The 26,411-nt window shown below is 42.1% G+C and overlaps 1 protein-coding gene across 1 annotated transcript in view; it reads left to right on the top strand.

The window, feature by feature from the left end:
• LOC126260543 (E3 ubiquitin-protein ligase MYCBP2-like) overlaps positions 1–26,411 on the top strand; it is an 831,093-nt gene that overhangs the window by 160,249 nt on the left and 644,433 nt on the right. Inside the window, exons 16-17 of the mRNA XM_049957878.1 lie at positions 10,074–10,332; positions 10,595–10,748. Coding sequence (XP_049813835.1) covers positions 10,074–10,332; positions 10,595–10,748 — 413 coding nt within the window. The remainder of the gene's footprint in view (positions 1–10,073; positions 10,333–10,594; positions 10,749–26,411) is intronic.

The following is a 26,411-nucleotide window of genomic DNA, read 5'->3' on the forward strand; positions in this document are numbered from 1 at the left end:
GTGATTGAGTAAGTTAAAGCTGTATGAGCTCTTAGAGGTGTTGGTGCGTATGTGTGTGACTCTTGGTGAATGAGGTCAGAGGCAGACAGGTTGAACACAAGGGAGAGTGTCTTCTCTGTCAGAAAACTGATCACAAGAGGGAGTTGCCCTACCTGCTAGCCCACTGCCCCCTCCCAGCAAGCACACACATGGCTCATTTCCCATGTTTCCTATTGGTCATCTGAAAACTTGAGAGCTTAAAGGTGATAGAGAAATAAGCAAGGCAGAGATTACTAACCAAACAGTGCACAAGAGTTAATAAGAATTGAAAGCTAAGTACATTATATGTGTAGATATAGGAGGCAGAGAAAAATAGACGGTTCAGAAAATAAAATATACAGAAAACTAAAAGGGAGTGAAGAAAGGAATAGTTACTGAGAAGAAATGTTGGGTTTGAAGAAAGTAATGTAAAGTGAGGCCAGGTGAGTTGCAAGAACCATGGACATGTTGTAACGCCAGTTTTCATCTGTGGAATTCTTAGAAACTGGTGTCAGGGAGAAGAATCCAGATGGCACATGTGGTGAAACGGGCACCAAGGTCACCACTATCATGTTGGTGTTGTACACCATCTGTCTATACCCATTCATCCTAACTGATGATTTGGTGGTTGTCATACCAATTTCACAAGTTGTGACATAGTCGTGGATTAAAACAGTGATCCAGGAACTTGTTATAACTAGGAATAACACAATAAATATTTCACCATTCTATGGTTTATTGACACAATACAGTTTCAAATAATTCTGTTACCAAGCACCAAGTTGTAGATGAACACTTTATGGAAAATTATATAAATTGATGGTGATTATACCAATGTCCACGAAGTGCAAGTGGAAGTGAAATGCAGAATTCCAGCAGAAATCTCAAGTCCATTGACATACTAAGCCTAGTGAATGATGAAGTGCAGTGCTGGACGATTGTTACTGGAATTCAGGCTGGTTGCCGGTCAAATCCTTTCGCCCACCCAAGGTCCCAGGGTAGGACTTGGAAGCAGGCAGTGGTGTTGCTGGCCATGGCGTCGGCATGAGCAAGCACAAGAGGGTATGGTGCTGCTGTCTGTGGGAAGTTCCACAGGACTTTTGTCTTCAACAGGTATCTAACAGCTCAAAAAAAGTTAGTGATGCATTGGTGGAGTGATCCTGGAGGTATTTCGTCATCTGAGTTTTGAAAGTGTGAACCATCCTCTCGGCTTCTCCACTCGATTGTGGATAGGTGAGGTGCGTTGGAATGTGGTGAATGCCATGCTGAGCACAGAAACCATGAAAGTCATGGTTATAGAATTATGGACCATTGTCAGTTACAAGCTCTTCCAGCAGACCTTCGATCGCAAAAATTTTTTCTAAGGCTGTGATGGTTTTTGTGGCTGACATGGCATTACATCGGACAATGTAAGAAAATCGGGAGTAAGTGTCAACCGCTGTCTAGAATATGGTGTTAAACATTGGCGTGGCAAAATAAATGTGTACCAATTTCGAAGGGCGAGCACATCGTGACCAAGAAGCAAGTGAATGTTGTGGGGCTGTCTGCTGGCTTTGGCAGGATGGACATGTTTGGCTGAGTCAATCAATCTCCTAGTTCATGCCCAGCCAGTAAGTAAACCTATGAGCCAGGAGTTTAGTTCAGGATAACCCCAGTGACCTTGGTGCAATAAGAAGACTAAGGAATGACTACCCGTGGATATCCCTCATCAGAAACAAGTAGAATTACTCCATCGATCAATATAAGCTGTTGGTGGGCATTAAAGAACTACAGAATGCAGCTGAACCCTTGGGAGGTTGTTGTTCAGACCTTCCATGAAGTATGAGACTCTGGACTTGTTGGAGTACTTTGTCTCTACCAGTTGCATATGCGAACTGGGAGCTGGTAATGGGAAAAGAATCTGTGGCAGCATCTACTTCTTCATCAATGTGAAAACACAGGATTTCTTCTTTGTTGAGCTCTGAATCAGGTCCCCATGGAAGGCAGGATAGGGCATCAGCATTGGAATTCTCAGTTGTGTTGCAGAAGTGAATCTCATACTGGTAGCATGCCAAAAATAAAGTCAATTGCTGGAGGTAGTGAGCAGTCCTGTCTAGAATCTTCACTGCTGGATTGAATAAAACGATCAGTGGTTTATGGATTGTGACAAGGTGTAACTTTGTTCCATAAACAAAAACGTGGAATTTCTTTAAGGTGAAGATGAGAGCCAGTGCTTCTTTTTCTATTCAGGAGAACCTGCATTGGGTTCAGTCAATGTTATCGATGCATAGGCTACAGGGTGCTCAGAGCCATCCACCTCCATGTGTGCAAGGACCACTCTGACACCTGTATTAGATGCGTCCGTTGCAATAACTATCTGCTGTGTTGGGCCAACATCAGGGATTTATGACATGCATAAGCTAAATGGCCATTGGTTGAACAGTTTTGAAAATAGGCCCATCTGTCAGGAAAGTCTTCACGTTGATGTTCTTTAAAACAATCCAGACATAATGGCAATAGTTTTGGTATCCAAGACCGGTTTGATCAGCTCGAACGGGGTGGAGGACGTTGTTGGTTAATGATATGGAGTCCTGGGTGTACAGTTGCTGCATCAAAATTGCCATTAGTGTGGCCAATTGCTGCTGGCTTGGATGTGTTTACATTAATGGCTGCCATGTCAATCCACGACTTCATTTTCTTGCCTGCTGCTCAGATCACTTCAAAGCTTTGTGCTAAGTCCAAAACTTTGTCTAATGATGGGCCTTCGAGTTGAAGTGCCTCATGTTGGAAATCCCTGTCTGGAGCACCCTGGATGATCATGTCCCTGATCGTATCTTGTGCGTATGACACCTTACTTTGAGGGGAACAAAATAATATTTTCTCCCTAAACCTTGCAACTCTGCAGCCCATTCTTTATGAGTCTGGTTTGGCTGTTTCTTGCAATGGTAAAATGCTACCCGGGAGGAAATAACATGGGTGTGCCACTGGTAATATTTAGTCAGCAACAAACAAATATTTGAAAAGGTAAGCTCTGAAGGCTTAGATAAGTGGGCCAGTTTGCACAGTAGCCGGTAAATGTCAGGTTTGGACCATGACAGAAACAAAGATTGCATGAGGCTGGTGTCAGTTACCTCGAATGCACAGAAATGCTCCAGTAATCCTGATTCATAGGCTTCCTAATCCTCTAAAGTCTCATCAGAGGAAGGAAAAGCTTTGAAGAAGTGGTTGGAGGGTGTTCAGTAGCAGCTTCTGGTTCTCATCCTGTTGATGAATAAGCTGCATTAGTAGAGCTTCCAATGTAGATGGTAGCTTGCTCATCACCATTTTATTGTGTTATAACTAGGAATAACACAATAAATATATCATTGTTCTATGATTCATTGACACAACACTGATACAAATAATTCTGTTACCAACTGCTAAATTATATAAATTGATGGTGTTATACCAATGTCCAGGATGTGCAAGTAAAATGCAGAATTCCGATGGAAATCACAAGTCTGTTGATATACTAAGCCTAGTGAATGTTGAAGTCCAAGTTCCAGTATAGCATTTGGATTCTAAATCCAGAACACAGCTGAATTCAATATCAAACAGCAGGTCCACTGCAGCGTAGCACTTCCGAATTGAGGAGTACAACATAGTATAATGAGAATCGGCTTGTAGACGTCAGGAGTGGCATTAAGTGAGACTCCATAGTTAATAGAGCCAGCGGCTGGAGTCGCTTTATATTCTGGGTAGCTACTCGCTGAGTGTTATGGGTGGCCAGTCGCTGTGTTTTGAAGCACATGTATGAGAAGGCGGCCTGCAATGTTAGCAGTGGGCCACGCACAGAGAAGTACAGCCAATGATGCATTTCTTGACTGTGCATAATGGAGCACATTGCTGCTCGATGCAGAGATTTAATAGTGGTGGATACCACTGAAGTGTATAATGCATTTCTTTTATTTCCATTAATGATCACAAAGCGTTCAGTCCTTAGACTACCAGTTTTGGTCAGCAATGACCATCCTCAGATCTGCCTTATAACGTGTCCTAAGATAATAATAAAGCCATAATGGCATTGTCACAGAATATACACAAAATCAGCTTAGCATCATCACAGAATGTGTTTTAAATATGTGCAATGATGCTAAGCTGATAATGTGTATATTCCGTGGCAATGCCACTACGGCTTTTGTTATTTTAGTACCTGTTACAAAACAGATCTGTAGATGGTCATTGCTGACTGAAACCAGTAGTCTAAGGACCAGAAACTTTGTGATCATTGATGAAATTAAAAGAAATTTAGTCAAACCAATGAAGAAGGCCAAACAGTATTTACATACCAGCTGGTCTCAAAGCATCCAGTGCACGTAAATCTGTCTTAGTTGAGCAACACCTGCAAGCTATAGCACAAAGAATCTATACTGTATCAAAGACACCAATCATTTCCTGGATCATCTGAAATCTGTCCCATCCCACTCCAACCACATACCTTGTTTGTCACCATTGATGCTATCTTCCCCATGCACACGGTCTGTTTGCTGCTGAACATTACCTCAACCAATGCCCACCCAATTCCAACCTATGCTCTCATTCCTGCTCACCTTAATCAGCTTTATACTTACCAACAACTACTTTACCTCTGACATTGAAACAGATCAGTGGCACAGCTGTGGGAACTGGGGTGGCTCCTTCCCGTGCCATCCTTTTGTCGGGTCACTTGGAAGGGGCTTTTTTGGACTTGATAAGCATTCCACCCCTGGCTTGGTTTAGATACATTGGCAACATTTGTGCCATATGGACCCATGGTGAGGGTGAACGGTTGAAATTTTTGGAATCTGTAAATACAGTCTCCAACTTAATATTCACATGATCCTATTCTGAATCCCATGCCACTTTCCTTGTTGTTGACCTCATTCTCAAGGAGAGTCAGCTTCTTTTCACATTAAACCCAGTAACAGACAACAGTATTTACATTTTGACAGTTGCCAACCTTTCCTTATCAAACATTCCCATACAGACTCCTTAGAGCAGTACATCACCATTCTCATCTCAACCTTTACTGAATGTAATACCCCACCAGCCTAGTCCAAGAGCAGATTTCCTGGGCTATCATATCCAATCCTGGTACTACTGATACCTCCAAAAAGCAACTTAGGACTAGGCGTCTTGTCACTCAGTATTATCGTGGTCTAGAATGTATTAAGTAGATACTTTGACATGGCTATGACTTTCTAAAAGCATCCACTGAAATGAAGTCCATTCTATCTGACATTTTGCCCACCACACCTAGAATAGCTTTTTGTCTCCCTTACCTGTCCCACCCACAGAGTCTGCGGTATCCTGGTCAGATGCTATGCTCCCTCTGCACCCATTTCCTTACCCTATGGCTCCTACCCCTGCAACCATCCTCACTGTAAGACTTGCCCTGTGCATTCTCCTACCACCATATATACTAGCCATGTAACTGGCAAAAGATACACTATCGAAGGGAAAGTCACCTGTGAAACGACATATCGTATACCAGCTGTTATGTGAACACTGTTTGTCCTTTTGTATTGGTAATACTACCATCAAGTTATCAGTTAGGATGAATGGACATAGACAGTGGATGTATACAGTACCTTGTTCCAGAGCATGTTCTACAACATGATAGTCATGACCTTGGTGCGTGTTTCACCCCATGTATCATCTCAATTTTTCCCCTTGACACCAGTTTCTCAGAATTCCACAATTGGGAACTGGTGTTACAACATATCCGTATTATTATATTTTCAAAAGTAGATTATTTTTGTTGATATATTAACACTAAGTAATTAGTGCCATCAATAGCAAATCTCAAGTTAATTCAATATTTCTAGATTTCCAGAAGGCTTTTGGCATCATTATTCACAAGCAGCTTCAAATCCAATTGCTTGTATGTGGAGTATTGTCTCAGTTGCATGCTGGGATTCATGATTTCCTGTCAGGTAGATCACGATTTATAGTAATTGATGGCAAGTCATCTGGTGAAACCGAAGTGATATATGTGATTCTCCAAGGAAGTATTATAGGGTCTCTCATGTTCTTAAGCTATGTAAGTGATTTAGGAAACAGTCTGAGCAGCCCTCATAGATTGTTTGCAGATGATGCTGTCATTTACTATCTAATATAGCCATCAGAAGATTAAAAACAAATTGCAAAATGATCTGAACAAGGTATATGCATGGTGTGAAAAGTGGCAGTCGATCCAAAACAATAAAAAGTATGTGGTCCTACACATAAATACTAAAAAAGTAACTTTTAAAATTTGGTTACATGATAAGCACAAAAATTTTAAGGTTATTGATCAGCTAAATAGTTAGGACTAACAATTACAAACAACTTAAATTGGAACCATTACGTAGCAAATGTTGTGGGGAAGGCTGTGTTTTATTGATAATCATCAAATAGAAAATGTGGGGAAGGCTGTGTTTTATTGGTAGATCGCATAGAAGATGCAGAGACTTCCTACAATATGCTTATCCATCCTCTTCTGTTTTTGCTGCACAGAATGGGATCATTACAAGATGGAGAACATGGGCAAAGTTCAAAGAAGGTTAGCTTGTTTTGTATTCTAATAAAGTAGGCAAGAGATTGCAATGAATATGAAAACAAGAAAGCTATTTTTAGTTGCAGTGTGATCTTTTCATGAAATTTCAGTCACATGTGCCAAAAATATTTTGTTGAGTCACACCTACATTGGGCGAAGTGACCATTACAATAAAATAAGAGAAATAAGAGCTTGCATGCAAATATTTGGGTGTTTATTTCTCCCATGTGCTATTCAAGAGTAGGGCAGTCGAGAAATAGTCTGAAAGTGTTTCTGTGAAACCTCTGCCAAATGCTTATGGCATGAGTGCATCTTCCTGATGTCCTGTCAATGAGGTCAGGTCTTTGTGTTGTCATTACATCCAATATGTTTCCATCATGAGAGGTGGTGCTCGTGGAAAATTTAAGACATGTGACAGTCCACATGGTGTACTCAGATATTCTAATCGGTAGCACTTGTGCTGCAGTAGCTAGGACTCTTGTGTTTGAATCCTAGTGTAGCATATCCTTTTAACTTGTCATGTATAACAGTGGATAATCTTTGTTTTTCTACATTGGTGCCAGCACTTCTTTTGAATTAATTTTGGCATGTAAAATTAACAGCAGCCACTGAATTGTTTGAAAATTACAGCAGGAGAGGAAGACGATTTTCACATTTGAAATCAGTATTGGAAATATAACTACATACAATTGAAAAATCTAATACAGCTGAAAATGTGAACAGAATTGTTGTCCAATGCTACCAACACATGCACATTCCATACAGAGTGAAAGATTTCTTTCTCAAATGAAACTGGCATTGAATGAAAGTTAACATTTTCTAGCTGCTGTCTCTATTTATATGATTAGTTAATTTTTAAAATACAAAAGACAGATATCAGCATTCTTCACTGGATCTCCTGACTAGCCTTTCCCACACAGGTCAGCTGTGGTCTGCACCACACAGTATTGCTGCTCTCTGGAGGTGAGGTACTGACATTTGGCAGCAATACCAGTGGTCAACTGGGCCTAGCAGACTTGACTCCACGAGGGGTGCCAACAAGAGTGAAGCTTCCTCACACCGCAGTCCAGGTTGCGGCAGGCAGCAGCCATACTGTCATTCTCTCTTCAAGAGGAGAGGTCTATACATTTGGTAGTTTCCAGGTGCGTAACTATATCATCTTCTGAATGAACATTTCTATGAATAGTTGATTCATTAATATGAATTGATATGAGCAAAACTTGGCTACTTGGTAAGTAATAGATACAATATTATACAGTTTTTGATGTATAACATGAGAAAAGCTTGTCTGTTGCTAACTTTTTACATCAGAAATGACAGAAACCCATTAGTGAAACAACTGGTTGCTAAAGTCTGTGACTGATTTGTATCAAACATAGAATATAAAACTTCTCGCCAGATTAAAACTGTGTGCCAGTCCACTGTGAAGACGGGTAGTGAGTCCTGCCTGGAGAGCTCAGCTGGTGGACCAATTGCCTGCGAAAGACGAAGGTCCCTGGTTTGTATTCTGGTCTGACACATGGTTTTTGCAGAATGAATTATCTTTCTGGATGGAATATAAAACTGAGAAACTATAGGAACATCAATTTAATAAAGTATTAGAGTGCTTTCCGTGCTCTTCTGTGTTTCTCCTATGTCTGTGTTGTAATACCTCCTTTTTCTTGATTTGAATAATGTTTCTTATGTGAATTGTTGCAATGTTCCTTAGCTGCTGCCTGAAGTTTCTCATTTACATTTCAGATTTTCATGTGGACTATACATTTATGTACCAGTTCTGCTCTAAATATGATTAGATGCTGTTCACCAGAATTGGTAGTGTTGTTAAACCCACAAAGTATTTCAGTACAAGTCCTTATCTCATAAAATTGAGCAGGGGCAGACAATGTTTTGCTAACAATCATGTATGGATTAAATGTTCATCAGTAAGATCTGTACTAATTATTCTGCCAAAAGTATGGAAGTGATTGCTTTATGGCCTGACAAACCCTTGAAACAATCTGTCAAGTCTTGGTCTGAGCAATTCATCCATAGGCTCTGGGGACAGGGGGCGGTGGTGGTTGTTTTGATGCGATTCCCAGCAATGTGTGCCTCTACAGATCAGCTGATGGTATCTGAAAGAAAAAAAAAAAGCTTCATGTTCATCCCTAATTCATTGCCTAACAATTAAATGTTCTTGATCTGTTCCAGGCATATGTGCCACGGATATTCACAATAATTTATAATAAGTCTGACCAGAGTAATATTTTCCACATTATTAGGTAATTGTGAACATCTTGTGTCCTCTGAAGATAAGATTATTTTTTCAGAATTGAAAAGGTTCCTTTGTTCCAAAATAATAATGAAAAATTTGTTGGTAAATTGTGGATAAAAGCATTCCTCAGTGTTTTTCACACAGGTTAAGAATTTTTCATGCAGGGTAAGAATGTCATCATCATGGAACTCTTTTTTTCAGTCCATACATTTCTGTAAGAAACATAATTGAAATAATAAATTAACTGCTTAATGACCTATGCACATGGGACAATGTTTACGTTATGTGTGAGCAGTTGATACTAAATCTTCATTGCATTGAGAGTGTTGGTAATAGCTGCCTATACTTACAAGTGATAGAGGGTGGAGGAGTTACACTGAAATTATAGATGGGTCATCCTGATTCAGGTTTAGTGTGATTTCTGGAAATAATTCATATGAATACTGGGATGATTCTTTTAACAAGGCCATGAATGGTTTTTGCTCTTGTCAAAAAAGCTAGTGTTCTATTTGTAATAGCTATATATAAGAGGTAGATTGTGATGTGTTTTATAAGGATCCAGATGCTAATATTAAATTTAACAGTTTCATGATACATTTGCATTGCTGCTTAAAAGTAACTTCTCTAATGAACCAATTGAGAATGTCATTAGAGCACAACAGATTAATAAAAGGATTAAAGAGTGAGAAGATGGAGACAACACTTTTCTGCCTTTTTGTGGCATATATGCTATGGTGAAAGATTGATGAATCTTATAAACAGGAAGAGGAACTGTCTAGAGCAGTTTGATACTATAAAATTATAATTTTGATCAGGGCCAGTTTAAGATCCAAGCAACACAAGGGACAACTTGGGGCACCAAAATGAAAGCAGTATCAGAGGTAGATTTCTGTACATAGTGTATCACAATTAATAGTGCCCATTGTGGCATCTAGCTGAGAGGGATGCCAGGGGTACACGACTGCAAGATTTTTATACTATGTGTATGAAAATTAGTACTGAAAACTGATGTGTGTGAAGGTGAGCAAGACAAAAGGAGGGGTGGGGGCACCAAATGGTAAGTTGGTTGTGTGGAAAAGTGTTTGTGAACTGCTCTGATCTTAACTGTCAAAAATTGAAGATCGAAAGTCATATCCTTTCTGCTGCACAAGGTAATTACAGTGATCCATATACATGATAATTACCTAATTAGCTTTAAGTTAATAATATCTATATGTACACTAAAGATGTCTAGATAGTTATGGATTTATGTGTGTTTTCTTGTTTCAGAAAGGCCAACTGGGTCGTCCCGCTCCGCCATCAGGCCACGAAGCAGCCGGTAACAGTAGCCGAAAAGATGGTCGTCCACCAAGAGATGGTCCCTGGTATTCGATTCCAGGCCTTGTGCCAAACATTGGGCCCCGACATGGTCGAAGGGCAACATGGGTTGCTGCTTCTGGGGACCAGACATATCTCAAAATTGATGAGAGCCTCATTAATTCCTTGAGCCTGACACGCTCTACGGTCATGGCCAACAAGCAGAGTATAAGTAGGTTTTACTAGAAAATAGCAAACTAAGTGCTCAATTTTGCAACTGACTTAACTTTGAATCTTCAGAAGAATTGTGTGCATGTATGCATGACAGTGAGGATGAAAGGGGAAGGGGGAGGGCGCATTCTTTCATTACATTGTTTATTGCACTCCTAGTGACTCTGAAGTTAGTTACAGTTGCATATGTTTATGCAAAATGTTTCCTCTGTATTTTGTTAGATGAATGTGTTTGTAAGTTACCAGTCTTTTCTTTTTTCTAGTTTTGCTCCCGACACAGAGTGATCACATAAGTTCCTTTAAGTGTTTAGTGATCAACAAACGTGATGGAAACTGTAGCAGTTTCAGTGGACCAGATCAGGTGGACTTCTCCCATATGGCAACGTGTCTTGATCCACTGTACAATGTGCTTTGGAGGTAATTTACAAAGATGTCCTTTACTTTTTTCTTGCCCATTTAATAGTGTAGGAGCAAAATTCAAGTAGTGTTTCCAAAAGAGTGCAACTGAAAAAAGTAATTTTAACTTTTTCATTGTCTTGATCCTTTAATACAGAGGTGATTTAATAACAGTTAGGCAGATATGCAGGAAATGAACCACATAATCAGTAATCCCAGCAGCATCTGAATAAAAATGTTGTGTGGTGGCACTTTGTGGACAATGAGGCATAATAACTACTTAATCACTGGCATAAACTCCAATTCCTGTCAACTTTGCACACCTCATTACACATTAAACTATGTCTTTTGTAATAGCAATCAAAACAATACATGGTAATGCTAGGAGTTACATGATATTCCCCATGAGTAGCTTTTGTTTCTACTGACTCTCTCTATACATCTCAAAATGAGAGTAGAAGTATCTTCAGAAATACCAGGGGAAAAAATGAACTTGGTGGGTTGTAAGACAGACATACAGTTTAAAGGCTACATAACCAAAAGTCTCTGAAACCTCCATGAATGGATTTACATTTTGTGACATCAGGTTTTGCCTCCCACAACACGCCAGTGCAGACATAATGTATTAGCAACACAACTATGTTTTGTGTAAGTATTAGGCAATCAAGAAACTGTCTGAAGAGCACATAACTATGGAGGCATGGGTTCAGTCAGAATCATTTCAGAGTTACTTGTGCCCACTTCTACCATTAGCACTGTTATTTTGCAGTAAAAATGTCATTGATCTGTTAGGCTTCTAAAAGTAATGCCAAGTGTTGCCAGACTGTAAACTGTTACATTTTACTTCCATTACAGATCATCTGTCAACAATAGTGACTGAAAAATCTAGCAACAACAGATAGGACGTAGTTTTTATGATCATGGTGCTTGCTGGAAGTTAGTGATCACAAGAAAAAAGTGTAACATCATTTAGAGTGGTGCAACCTACTCTTTCATTATCCTAATTAAAGTAGAAAACCTCTCCTTCATGTGCTCGTGTAGAAACATATTCTGGAACATCTTAAGTCTAATGCAGTGGGATGCCCATGGTAGAAACTGGTGCACTGCATCAAGGAACCATTCTTCAGCAGACCAGGCATCTGGTACCAGTATTATGAAGGAACAGTGGTTCATTTTATAAACTTTGTAAATGTCAAGATTCCTCAAAATTTATGTACAATCACATAATTTATTTTGTTTTTTTAGGTGTTGGCGATGTAATAGCCCTTTTATTTTTTACAATTATTTTGTTTAATTACTTCTTGAACACAGCATGTTCACAGTGGCTTCTCGAAAAAGAGCTACTTTACTCTTTTCTATCAACAAATGGAAAAGAACTCCTTCATAATTTTTAAAATTTGAATGCCTTTGTTTAGTTAGTTTAATAATCAGCTTAAAATTTATCTTCACTTTCATATGAATGCAGTATGTCATCTCATGCATAAAAAGTATTATCACTTGGTAGCATAATAAGAATAGAACTGGCTCTTTTAACATCAAATTACAAATCTCAATTAGAAAGATGCAATGTCATTTCATTTAGATAGTCAGCAAAGATTTACTCTCACTGCATGAGGCCTTCAGCAGCTCACTTGATATGGCTGAGTTTCAGCTACATAGATTACCAAATTGGCATAGGGATGTACATGAAGTCTTCTTGCACTCAGATACCATCTGCTGATCAGCACACACACACACACACACACACACACACACACACACACACACACACACACTGTTAATGTTAAATACAACAACTGAATCATGGAAATTCCAGTAAATATAAGGCAACAGTGGTAATTTAACCAGAGCTTAATATCAGCAGAAGCTTACACATAAATTGCTCAGATCAAGCCGTGACAGATTGTTTCGAGGGCTTGTCAGGACACAAAGCTCGCACTTCTATGTTTGGCAGAATAACTGCTACAGATCTTGCTGATGAACATTTAGTCCACACAAAATTTTTTTTTAGCTCACTACCAGTCACAGCTCAATTTTATGAGGCAAGAACCTGCACTGAAATACTTTGTCGGTTAGAAATCTGTAAATAAATGTATAGTCTACTAGAAATTTGATGGAGTTAGTCAAAAATCAAGCTGCACATTTTTCCCAGGTGTTAGCTTCACTGTAAACTATAGAGATATCAATGAGATGAATCTGGAAGCAGTCTTGGGCATAAAGAGCGTAATGAAGGAAATCATTGATGATCTACAGAAAACTGAGACCTCCCTTTAACGTTTAACAGGTGTTATATTGTGTACCAAGACCTCTTTAATTTCTCTGTATGTCAATAATTTGTTAACACCACAGTAATGGATAAAGACAAAATAACTTGCATAAAATATGGAAAATAATTTAATTGGATAGATAAAAAACCTACTCACCAAGCAGCAGCAGAACATACATATAAAAGAAGGTTATAATCAGGCAAGCTTTTGGAGACAGTGACTCCTACTTCAGGCAGAAGGGTTGAAGAGGAAGGGAGAGGGATGAAGGAAAAGGACTGGAGAGTTCTAGGAAAAGGGATAGATTTTGGGAAAATCACCCAGAACTGCAGATCAGGGGAGACTTACGAATGGGATGAGAAGGAAAGACTGATTGTTGGGAACTACGTCAGACGAGATTTGAAAACCAGAGAGCGCAAAGGTGGAAGACAGGGTAATATGCAAGTCAGAGATTACAGCTTAAACATCATACGTGAGTTAATAAGAGTGAAAAGCTAAGTGCACTGTACGTAACAGAGGTGGAGATGAGCGGTTAAAAATAGATGGGTAAGACAATGAAAGATGTATAAAACTAAAACGAAGCGAAGAAAAAACTAGTTGCTGTGAAGAAATTGTGGGCAGAAGAAATTAACATAAATTAAGATCAGGTGGGTGACAAGAACCAAGGACATGTTGTATCACAAGTACCCACCTGCAGAGTTCTGAGAAACTGGTGTCTGGGGGAAGAATCCAGATGGCACATGTGGTGTAACAGGCAGGGAGGCCATGACTGTCATGTTGTAGAGCATGCTCAGCAACAGGATATTGCATGTTACCAGATACACCCTCTGCCTATGCCCATTCATGTTAATTGATAATTTGGTGATAGTCAAGCCGATGTAAAAGGCTGAACAGTGTTTACATAACAGCTGGTATATGGCATGTGTCATTTCAGTATATGTTTTGCCAGTTACAGGGCTGGTGTAGGTGGTGGTAGAAGGGTGCATAGGGCAAGTCTTGCAGGGGGATGGTCACATGGGTAGGAGCCTTAGGGTAGGGAGATGGGTGCAGAAGGAGCATAGGGTCTGAAAAGAATATTGCGGAGATTGGGAGGGTGACAAAAAGCTATTCTAGATGTGGTGGGCAAAATCTCAGACAGACTGGATCTCATTTCAGGGCATGATTTTAGGAAGCTGTGGCCTTGCTGAAGTAGCTGATTAATGCATTCCACACTGGGATAATACTGGTGTGCTCTGAAGTTGTTTTTTGGAGTGATCAGTAGTGCCAGGACTGGATGTGATGGCCTGGGAAATCTGCTTTTGAGCTAGGTTGGCAGGGTAATTACGTCCAGTGAAGACTGAGGTGATAATGGTGGTGTACTGTTGTAAGGAGTATGCATCCGAACAAATATGTATGCCTCAAATACCAAGGCTGTATGAGAGGGAATGTTTGACATGGAAAGGATGGCAATTGTCAAAATATAAGTACTGTTGTTCATTAGTAGGTTTAATGTGGAAAGAAGTGTGTAGCTGGCCTTTGGTGAGGATGAGATCAACACCGAGGAAAGTGGCATGGGATTTGGAATACCATGTGAAATTTAATAGGGAGAAGGTATTCAGAGATTCCAGGAATTTTAACAGGTCAGCCTCACCATGAGTTCATATGGAAAATATGTCATCAGTGTATCTAAACCAAATCAAGGGCTGGAGACTTATGGATACCAGGAAAGCCCCATCCAAGCAACCCTTGAAAAGGTTGGCATAGGAAGGAGCCATCGTGGTTCCCTTGGCCGCACCCATGATCTGTTTGTATGTCTGCCCCTCAAAGGTGAAGTAGTTGATGGTAAGTACAGAGTTGATTAAGGTGAATAGGAAGCATGTCATAGGTTTGGAATCAGGTGGGCATTGACTGAGGAAATGTTCAGCAGCAGACAGACCATGTACGTGGGGGATGTTGGTATTTTTGAAGTTTGCATCAATGGTGACAAGCAAGGTGTGTGGTGGAAGTGGGCCAGGCATGGATTTCAGACAATCTAGGAAATGGGTAGTATGTTTCATATAGGAAATAAGTCTTTGTACTAGGGGTTGCAGGTGCTGATCAACTAAGGCAGATATACATCCAGTGGGTGCTTTGAAGCCAGCAACTATAGGATAGCTAGATTGATTGGATTTGTGGATCTTAGGAAGAAGGTAAAAGGTGGGGGTGCGTGGTTTAGATGGCTGAGAAGTTCTATGGATTGAGGTTTTAGTCCTTGTGAGGGACCTGAAGTTTTAAGGAGGGGCTGCAAGTCAGTTTGAATCACAGGGATGGGATCTTGATGACAGACACTGTATGTAGAGGTGTCAGACAGCTGGCATAGACCTTCACTAAAATACACCTTTTAGTCAAGTACCACAGTGGTAGATCCTTTGTCTGCTGGGAGGATAATGATGGAGTTGTCAGATTCACTAAAAGCTGATCACTCCATCATTATCATTTTGGTGGGGAAAGATGGAGTGAGAGGAAGCGAGGGGAGTGACAGCAGCTTCGCTATGTTATGTGTTATATGGAGCAACTGATAGTGTGTTATATTGCATCACAGTGGCTCATTGAAATGTTTTGTGGCAAATTTGTTTTCAAAGACTGTTGCATTAAAGCAAAATGATAATGTAATGAAACTTACATCTCCTTTAATATTTTGCTGGAAGTGGAAACTTGGGGCAGCTTAATACAAAACATGATATTTCTTGTGACTGTTGCACTCTTATGATGAATACATTCTAGGATGAAGTTGAAACTGACATAAACTTGTATTTCATCATCATTTTATTTAAATATTAAACATAAAAGCACAGGTTATCAATGAATTTTACTTATTTTGCTTTTCACTAAAGCATCAATGTCTGATACCACTTCTTGAGCACTGGAAATTCGAAGACACGCTTTTGAGTTGAAGCCTGCCAGTGAACTTCTGTGATTGGATTTTATTCCCTTCATTGCAGAAAAAAGTTACTCACAGAAGTATGTAGATCCGGACACTGACATAATAATAGCTGTGACATTTAAAGTTGTGGAAATTTATGTTGAGAAAAATTCAAATAAAAGTCTCCAAAACTAATTTTATTATGAATCTTATCATGCAGCTGCCTGTCAGATCGTAGGTCTGTAAGTTCCAATGGTAGTTCTGCTTCCACATTCTCAAGATGAACTGGAAAGGCAAATGAGAAGACATGAACCTTTACATTTAACTTTGCAAATCGTATGTGTGTGGAGAAGATCAGTGAGAATATTTTGGTACTGTTCAAAATTGCACACTGTTACCATTGTTAAAGATGACAACTTATAGAAATGAGCAGTGTTGGAATTTTCTAGCTGTGTTTTCACTAAGAGAGTTTCATCTTAAAGACCTGACTACAGTCATACACTTCTGAAATTAATGCGTTTTTACCATGTGATGCTAAATTCAAAACATTCATATGGTGTATAATGTCTCAGAGAAAGGCAAGATCTGCCAGTCACTATTTATTTTATAATTCTGCAACAGGCTTACCAATTGTGTCCATAAATATATCTACTTCACTCCAAAGTTCAAAAAAATCTCTCAAGGGCTTGGTGTCAACTCTGCCAACATATTTCACTGTGATATCCAACATCACCATAACTGATTTGCCGATCTTCCAAAAAGAGTTTTGAAACTGGTAGCAAATAAATTTTCTTGGTGGAGAATGGAATGTATTGCAAAAATCTCATGTGAGACAGGTAATGATTTTAGCATCTTTCATAAAAGTACCACAAAACTGATATTGCCACCATCCATTGTGGCTGCACTGTCTGTAGCCACAGAAGTGAAACTCTTTCATTGTAGACTCTTATTTTCAACACTGTCTTGCACGCGCACACACACACACACACACACACACACACACACACACACACACACAAGAATACATGGCCCTGTTGTAGTGTCTTTCATAGGAACTGAGTCCAGTAGCTGTTCTGTGATGATGAAACTAGTATCCACTCCATATAAATCACCAGTATGATGCCTTGCTCAAATTTCATATGCATTTGTCGAGTAGTGAAAATGTTAGGGAAAATTATTCGTATGTTAGTTTCTCTGTTCCCATATGATGAATACTTACTTCAGTCACATCACTTAACAAAGCGTTCGTAAAATTTCCACCTTTGCTTCTCACTCTTTGCCTTATAAATATTGTAATGTCATTGTAAATTGAATTTTTTCATTGTGTTCGGAGCTTTGAAGGCGCACTGAGCATCTCAAGACAGCACTACATATCATAAGCATACAGAATCCTGCAGGATGTGTTGTAAATTAATATTTGGGGTGTCTGACCTTCATATTTAAGTTCCTAACATTGTCCTTGTACTATTTTTCATCAATATAATAAGAACTCCTCCTTACTGCGCATCTAAGACTATGCTAAACATAACTGTGGTTGTTCCTCGGAAGGCATCCTGTTGCACTTTTCCTGCACTATGTAATGATGGCTGACCATTCCTTTCTGCTATGAACACTCACTAACCATGTGGGAAATGAGTGTGAGCACTCTTACTCACCAAGCCACCTCCTGAATGTGCCTGGTATAGACAGTAAGACTCTATTTGGGAAAATAATCTGTTATGGTAACCATATTGCACAGATTGATTCTGTAACTTTATTAACAGAAAGCTGAAGTTGACATTGACAAACTGTACCATAGAAGTAAAACTAAATTCGGAATGGGGAACATAAAATGCGGAGTTCCACTAGGTTTGATTTGGACTTGGTCTTGTTTTTAATCAACATAACTGACCTCCTAAGCACTCTAAATGGTGTTTCAAAAACTGGAATGTTTGTCAGTGACACAAGTATATTGATCAAAGTGTATGAGACTACAGAGGACAGTCTGGAACTTCCTGTTTGCCACATATTTAAGGAACCACTGGTTTGGTGGAGACCTACCTCCACAGTGCTCTAACTTAGACGAAAGTATAGTGTGGTCCCCACGATCAGATGCTAGTGTTAATTAAAAAATAAACCTACTGCCTCCATCTTATCAACTCCGCAGATATTTTTTTTTATAGAGGTGGAGCCCCTCCACGCCCACACCGGCATGATGGCCAACACAAAAGGTCTACTGCCATCTCTGCATAAGGGTTAGTATTCACTAAAGTGAGGTGTCGCAGGATGTGGGTACTGCGATGTTTGCGTACGTCTGGTTAGGATTAACCATTAATACGCGCTCATCTGGAGATAGATTGGTCGAAGTCTGACGAAGGGTAGCGGTTTGAAGGGCAGAGGAAAAAAAGTGCCAAGGCAAGAGCCAAGGGAAAAAAACCTCTGCGAAAGTTAGGTCGGGCGGCAAGAGCAGTAGCGGTTGTCTTGCTGCCTGCGATAGGTTGTATAAGGATAGGCTTTGTTAGTAGTGGGTATCATGCATGTCGATACCTTGATGTCGTGCGTTTGTGCTGCTCGGCGGCTGGCGCTGGTACAGAGTCCTCGTTCAGCGTCCTGCAACCTTGATGTCGTGCGTTTGTGCTGCTCGGCGGCTGGTGCTGGTACAGAGTCCTCGTTCAGCGTCCTGCAACCTGCAACAGTTAGTTTTGTTATCGGTCTCGTGTCCGATGGTCATATACCGGGGGCACAGTGTGAGGGAGTGTTGGGAGATTGTTCGTGCGTCTGTGGGCGAGCTCGTCGGTGTCCCTGCTGTGGCCTGTTGGTCGGCTCTAATAGCAGCTGGTAGTTGCCAGTCAGTGTTGCTGATATGCAGGGGCTTACCGACGTTTGTCGCTGTTTGCGTATGTTAGTTTACCATAGGTGGTTATGCCCTAGCAAGCAGTGTCTTTGGCCGCTTGTGTTTCCACCTGTGGTTGTGATCGTAGTTTCCCAGAGTGAGGATGAACGGATTGTTCGAGTGTCTCGAGTTCCTGTATAGTCGTGTGGCGTGTTTCTTGAATACTTCCTTGAGGGTATCAAGGCGGTATTCACGGTGAAGATCCACGGTGCGTGTGTAGCGTGGAGCATTGCTAATGATTCGTAGCACCTTGTTCTGTATGATCTGCAGGCGGAGCAGTCGTGTGGGAGCTGCATATCCCCAGACGGGAGCTGCGTACGTCATCAGAGGTCTAATCAGTGTCGTGTATGAGGACCTCGACACCCTCCTATTCAGTGTGCTTTCCCTGTTGAGCATTGGGTAGAGGTGTTTGAGCCTCGCGTGCGCTCGGTTGGCAACGTATTCAATGTGGTCCCCCCATGTAAGTTTCCGGTCCAGCCAGACACCAAGGTATCTGACTTTCTCTCGGAAACGTATTGGGCGTGTATGTAGTGTTATCGGTCTACAGTGTTGGTGTTTGCGCAGTAGTTTCGGTCTGCGTGTGAACAGAACTGCTTCGCACTTCTCGACGTTTACTTTAATACGCCATCGCTCCAGCCAAGGCTCAGCTGTTCTGAGTGCTGTCTGTATTCGTGAGTTGATGTTCGACGGTTTCCAGTCTTGCGCGAGGATGGCTGTGTCATCCGCGTAGACGGCTAACGTCGTGTTTCGTGTCGCTGGGAAGTCATTAATGTACAGGTTAAACAAGATGGGCCCTAGGATGCTTCCTTGGGGTACTCCAGCTTGGATACCGTGTTGTGTTGATTGTTTATCCTGCACGTTAGTGTTGAAACATCTGTTCGTGAGATATGAGTGTATGAGACGTACGAGTCCGTCCGGGAAACCAGCTTCGCTTAGTTTGCATATGAGTCCGTTGTGCCAGAGACGATCGAAAGCCTTTTCGATGTCTAGGAACACGGCCCCTGTGGCTTTGTTCATGTTGTAGCCGTGTGTTATATGTTCGACTACGTGGAGGAGTTGTTGTGTTGACGAGTGGTGATTCCTAAAGCCGAATTGCTCCGGTCTTAGGGTGTCGTTGGCGATGCAATGCCTAGTGATACGTTTTAGTATTACCTTCTCAACAATCTTGCTGAGCGAGCACAGCAGACTGATGGGTCGGTAATTTTGTGGGAGGGAGTGGTCTTTCCCTGGCTTCCTGAACATCAGGACCTTGGCCGCCTTCCAAAAGTCAGGGAAGTGTTGGTGTGTCAGGATGGCATTCGTTATGTGTGCGAGGTATTCTACGGCTTTATCCGTGAACTCCTGGAGGACACGGTTTTGAATGCCATCAGGCCCAGGGGCTTTTCTAGCGGTGGTGTGCTTGATAGCCCATGTAACTTCATTTGTGCTAGTACGTCTTATTTCGTTGCGCGAGGGCTGGGCTACAAGTCGTGTAACCTCCTGGTCCGTTTCAAGTGTGAATGCTGGGTCTGAAGGAACCAGATTCGGCATGAAAGACGCTGCAAGTGTTGAGGCCATAAGCTCTGCCTTCTCCGTCGCGGAGTAGGCTGGGCCGTCTGGTCCTTGTAACGTGGGAATGTAATGTTTCTCCCTGGTGAAGTGTCTGGCCAGCTGCCACACGCCAGGACGTGTGGTATCCAGCCCTGCGAGTTTCTGTCCCCATTGTTCGTTTCTGAATGTTTGAATTTTATTTCGTATTATGCCCTGGAGTCTGTTGACGTGCAGTTTATAGAACGGGCGCCTGGTATGCTGCCAGTATCTCCTGAGGCGGTTCCTCATTGAGATAAGGCCCAGGATTTCCTGGGGCAGGGCCGTCAAGTGTTGTCTTGGTGTTGTAAATGGAATGGCGTCAGTCATTGCGTCTTGGACGGCAGTTGTGAGAGCCTCCACAGCCTCATCGATTTGCTGTGTGTTATTAATTTCGTGGGTGTTAGGAATGCGACTATCAAGCGTTTCCTTGAACAGTGTCCAATTCGCACGCTTGTAGTTAAGCATCCTGCGTGGTACGATGTCCTGCAGTGTCTCTTCCATGTGCAGTATTACAGGCATGTGGTCTGAGTCCAGATCGTTTTCAACCGTTAGGTTGAGTGTGCATGTGATGCCCTTTATGAGGGCTATGTCTAACACGTCTGGCCTATGTCGGGCCTGTGTGGGCACGAACGTGGGAACGTCCGGTCCAAGTATAATGTAGTTTCGGCCTAGTGCGTGTTCGTACAGTTTCTTGCCGTTGGAGGTTCGTATTCGTGAGTTCCAATCGGGGTGTTTTGCGTTGAGGTCTCCAGCGGCTATTACCCGCGGTGCTATGTTGAGTACTGTGCTGATATCGCGTGTTACTATGTTTTTAGGAGGATTGTATAGCGATACCAGTGTGGTGTTGGCTCCGTTGAACTTGACCCTGACGGCCGTAGCCTCTAGTCTTTCAAGTGCTGGGAGCTCGATGTTCGTGTGGTCGATGTCTCTGTGTATGATGATTGCCGTGCCGCCTCCCCTCCTGCCATCCGCTCGGTCGGTACGATAGACGCAATAACCTGGGAAGTTTAGTTGTTTGCGAGGCGTAAGCAGTGTTTCGTTCACAAGAGCGATTCGGATACCCTTTCGCTCCATGAACGCGGCCATCTCGGCTTTTTTGCTTGCGATCCCGTTGGCATTCCAAAACAGGATCTGTGTGATAGTGTTTAAGTCTGCGTTTCGGGGCTGGTGTGGTGTATTATCCATGTAGTAGTGTAAAAAGCGGTGTGATAGTGGCTTTGGCGCTAGTCCAGTTGAGCGTACCCGACATGAACTGCATGAAGAGTTGTGAGACACACCCCATAATCTTCGTGACTATTTCGGTGGTCGTGCGTCCGGGGAATAATGTTTCCATTATTCTCTGGAATGTTGTAGTGATGTTGGTCATGTCGGCCTGCGAGTTATTGGTCGTGTTAGCGGCCGCTTATTCCAGTGTTGGCGTTTGGTGAGGGCTGGCCTGCGAGTCGGTTGTTCGTGTGGCAGTTGTTGGCGCCTGTGTGCTTTCTGTGGTGAGTGGGTGTGTTATGTGGGTTGTTGAGTTGGTGTCCGGGATGTGTTCGTGGGTGTTGGTGTTCTGTTGCCTGTTTACTTGTTGTGGTGCGGTCGTGTTCCTCGTGCTACGGCTGTTTCTCCTTCTCCTCCTCCTCTGGCGCTGGGGTTGTCCCTGTGTAGGTGCGTTTTCTGTAGCCTGTGGTGGGCTGCAGTTCGCGATCTCAGGGGGTAGTGTGTTGTTGTTGCTTGTTTCGTGTGGTGTGCCCGGTGCGGGTGTGGTGTCAGGTGTTGTGCCTGTCTGTTGTGTGTCTGTTGCTGGGGGTGTTTGGTGAGCGTGTTCTGAGCTCTGGGGCTCCTCTGACCGTCCCGCGCTGCTGGGGCTGCCAGCGACCACTCCAGCGAAGGATATTCCACTTCTTACTGGGCGCGGGGGCGGCTTTGGGACTGTTATGGCGGTAGGTTTCGCATGTTTCGCGATTTTGCGCCTCAGAGCTGCTTTGTAAGCAATGCACCCTCTGTAGTTTGCCGGATGGGCAGCACCACAGTTGGCGCACTTGCGAGGTGCTGTATGGGGGAGTTTGCAGCGTTGGGTTGTGTGACCGCCAGCGCAAATGCGGCAGCGGGGTGCGAGACCGCATCTGATACCCGCGTGCGCATAGCGCTGGCAGTTGTGGCATTGTTGGGGGGTGCGCGGCGTGTTGTACACCTCCACATTGACGACCATGTGAAGAAATAGCTTTATCTTCAGCAGGTCGCGGGATTTGGCCGTGTCGGCCAACTCCGCCATGTAGTTGTGAGACGGTCTCGCTGTGCCGAACTCTGACATTCGGTTTACCCGAATGCACTCCCACCCGAGAGCAGAGAGTTCATTGTGTACCGTTTCGGTTGGGGTTCGTGAGTCTATCCCCTTTATCACGTACTGCTGTGTCTTTTCCAAGACTGTCCTGTACGTGAAGTGTTCTACCTTCCTTTCTTTGAGAAAGTCCAGTAGATTCGTGTAGTCTGCCTTGTTCGCCACGTACAGTGCGGCGTGTTCCCCGGTGAGCTTAGAGTAGTATGTTGTGGGGCTGTGCTTGTTGTTAAATTCTTTGTTTAGGAGACTTAGGTCTCCGTAGTTGTGAATGATGACCGGTGGGAAGCCGGTCGCGGTGTTGTTAGTGTTCTGCGTAGCTGCTTGTATATTTGTGGTTGCTGCAGTCGCAGGGTTGTTTGTGTTGGTCCCTGCGTTATTGTTGTCTGTTCTCGGTGTAGATGGTGTTGGCAGCAGCGCTCGGCCGTTGCCTCGTGAGTTTGTGGGCTCACTTGTCTGCGTATTTGGCTGCTGTTTGCGCCTTGGGCCGACCTGCTGCCACGGCCCGTCTTCATCTGTATTTGTTGTGTCCTCTGTCGGCTCTGGCTCCGGTTCCGTCGGTACCTGGGCCGCCAGAGGTGAAGTAGGGGGCATATCCTTCTGTTGTTCAGCAGGTGCCTGTGTGTGTGGTGTGGGTGTTTCTGTTTGTGTGTTTACACTGCCCAACAGCTCTGCGATCAGCTCCTGCTGTTCCGCGATCTGTCTGTCCTTCAAGGCTACCTGCTCTTGGAAGGTGGACAGTGGGACGGAAATGGCGGCGGGAGTAGCCGGCACTTCCGCCTCTTGTGCTGCAGCTTTGCTGCGGGTAAGTGGTGGGGAAGAACAGGAAAGATCGGACATCTTTGCTGTTACAGGAGTTTTTATTGGATAGGGAGGGATGGATGCACGCAGAAATGCTGCACACAAAACAATAAATTTAATTTTCTGTTCATGTTCCTTTTCTGAAGTCAAACTGTAAGCCTAACAACAAAATGCTGTGTGCTATCATGTACAGTCATAATCGAAAGTACCCTTTGGCAACAACTGTCTGGAGTCACAGCTATAGACAGTCCTTCTCCCTGATTGGAGTTGTCAATAAGCATGATCTCCAAATGCACATTAATTGTGGCATCATAGCGAGAGATTTTCTCAAGTATTATGCATGAATTGCTCCGACAGCCATACATGATGAGAAAATGAGTAGTTAGTAGTTCTTATGGAACCATTTTAAGGTGTTAAGCAATTACTAAAAATGAGCCTTGTCAGTACTGACATGAAGAATCCATCTCAGCTAAGGAAATTGACAGAACCTTGATTTATCAGTGAGTGTAATAGATATCTACTGATGCCTTCATATTGGAGAACTGCATAAATACAGGACTTCAAGGAGGAGGGGAGGGGGGTGCAGGGTATTAGGACATTAATCCCATCATCCAACAGACATGCACAGTGTTCTGTTTTTGTAACTTCGAGGTAGCAAAAACTTACGTGACTTGCTGGTATGCTCCACTGAAGAAGTATTTAGTTGGTCAAGAGTGGTGGACTGTCTTTATGGAGATCCAGTAACACTTGCTACTCTTCAGATAATTTTGTTTCCACAGCCAAAAGACAGCATAAAATTGGCATTTTGGGGTTGGATGGCTACAGCTGGTGTGGGAGAATTAATTGAAGTTTCACCCAGAATGGACTCGGATAAATATAGTCATGTTTTATAAGAATGTTTTATCTCATTGTCTACCAGCAGAGGTGCCTATCATCTAATTGGAGCTCAATAACACTTGCCTCCATACATCAGAAGCAGCTGCTTTAGTTATGACATGAATTGTAATATACATTCACAGTCCTTTTTTTTTTTTTTTTTTTTTTTTTTTTTTTTTTTTTTTTTTTTTGGAGAATCAGCACATAAATGAAAAACAACTAAAAGATGTCATAATGTATACCTTAAAGTGTTGATGATATGAATGACCCATAAAGTCTTCAAACATAAGTGTACTTGAGTATGTTTGGGCATTGAGGGCTTGAGTCTGTGATCTGTGTCAGGAATGTACTCAAGAGACTTCAGAATCATGCTTTTGCCGTGTGGGGGATCATTAGGCAATATCACCATATTGCCTGTGTCAGAAATGCACTCATGACTCTTCAGAATCATGCTTTTTCTATGTGGAAGATCATTATGCAATGTTGTTACCATATTTGGTGCTCCTGGACTCCATATTAAAAGAAAAATCACCTTTTATTTTAAATTTTATCATTTATATATTTACTTTATTATTTTTTGTTTGCAAAGTAATTCAGTGAATGCCATATTCTTCAAGCCACAATAGTTCTGGATGATAAGGATTTGTGGTCCTTACATAAAAACGAAAACTGGTTAGTTCATTTACAGGTTCTCGTTTATTATTGTTTTTAATATTATGTTTGATATGATGTCCATTAAATTCCATCAAGAAAGAGCTGTATTTTTTTCTCATTTTTTTGTTATCAAATTGATAACACCTCACACCTTCTATTGAGGACAGATCTGCGGATCTTGCTTGACATTGGAGTGCCCCAAACCCATGTAGACAGTTCACAGGGAGATGTGCTACGCATAGTCGAGCATTGCCCTGCTGGAAAATGGCATCACTAAACTGTTGCATGAGAGGTAATACATGATGATGCAGAAAATCCACGAGATACCATTGTGCCTTTGGATTTCTCTCTGTCACTATCAAGCAAGACCTTTAGTCATATCAGTGGTTGCTTTCGCTGTAACTCCAGGAGTAATGCCACTGTGCCTCACCAAAACATTGGAAGAACGGGACTCTCCTCAGGTTGCTGCTCTTTTCGCCAGAGATAATCATTTGAGGTAGTGCAGAACTACGATTCATTGCTGAAAACATTGGGAGGCCATTCATCAGCAGTCCATGCTTCCTGGTCATGGCACCACTCAAAAAGTAGCTGTTTGTGATTTGGTGTTAACAGCAGCCTACAAATGGGACAGTAATTCCCTAGTCTGGGTGCTGCTAGTCTCTGACCAATGGCATGGGATGACAGAGAATGTTGCAGGGAGTCCATTACTTGTTCTTGGATGGTGTGCTTGGTGCACAATATAAGAACCCTCCTGTGTGGTGGTTAGACGTGATTGACCAGAACCTTGACGACAAGTGTGCCTGCCCTCGCATTCTGAACTTAGGAACACTGTCACATCCAAATGCTGCATAAATTTGAATTCTGCACGATTCAACCTGCCGGCAAAACAGACACCCACAATAAGGCCACTTTAAAGCTGTCTCGTCGGAGTATATGGCATCTCCATGTCATCAGCAATGCTCATTCAGCATTTGTAGTTGGTCACGCACCTGGTATGCCCTACGGGGGTGGGTAGCAATGCTAATTGTGGACAGTACTAATGCACTTAGGTGATCATCATAAGAGTTGCTGGTCTAATCATGTAGATAGCTGCCAATAGTGTGTACATCTACAAAGTGAAATTGACATCTGACTATGTCTTCTGGATGCATCACATTTTTAGTCAGGCAATGTAATAGCATATTTATTCACAACATAACCAAGCTGACAATTGGGAAATTGTGAGCTCCAATCCCCATCATACAAATTTATTAAATATTTAAATCATTTCTGAAGAAAAATACAGAAACCAGTGGGTGTAAAGAATTATTTCTCATTAAAGAATAATCAGATTGAGGGTTTATGAGTGTGAAGTCCACCCATTTTCAGACTCCATAAAAATTTTAAAAAACATGTTTACACATTTCAAATATGTCTTTATCTAACAAATGTTATCATTTGCATATTT

The sequence above is a fragment of the Schistocerca nitens genome, chromosome 5 (genome assembly GCF_023898315.1).
Source record: "Schistocerca nitens isolate TAMUIC-IGC-003100 chromosome 5, iqSchNite1.1, whole genome shotgun sequence".
NCBI lineage: Eukaryota > Metazoa > Arthropoda > Insecta > Orthoptera > Acrididae > Schistocerca > Schistocerca nitens.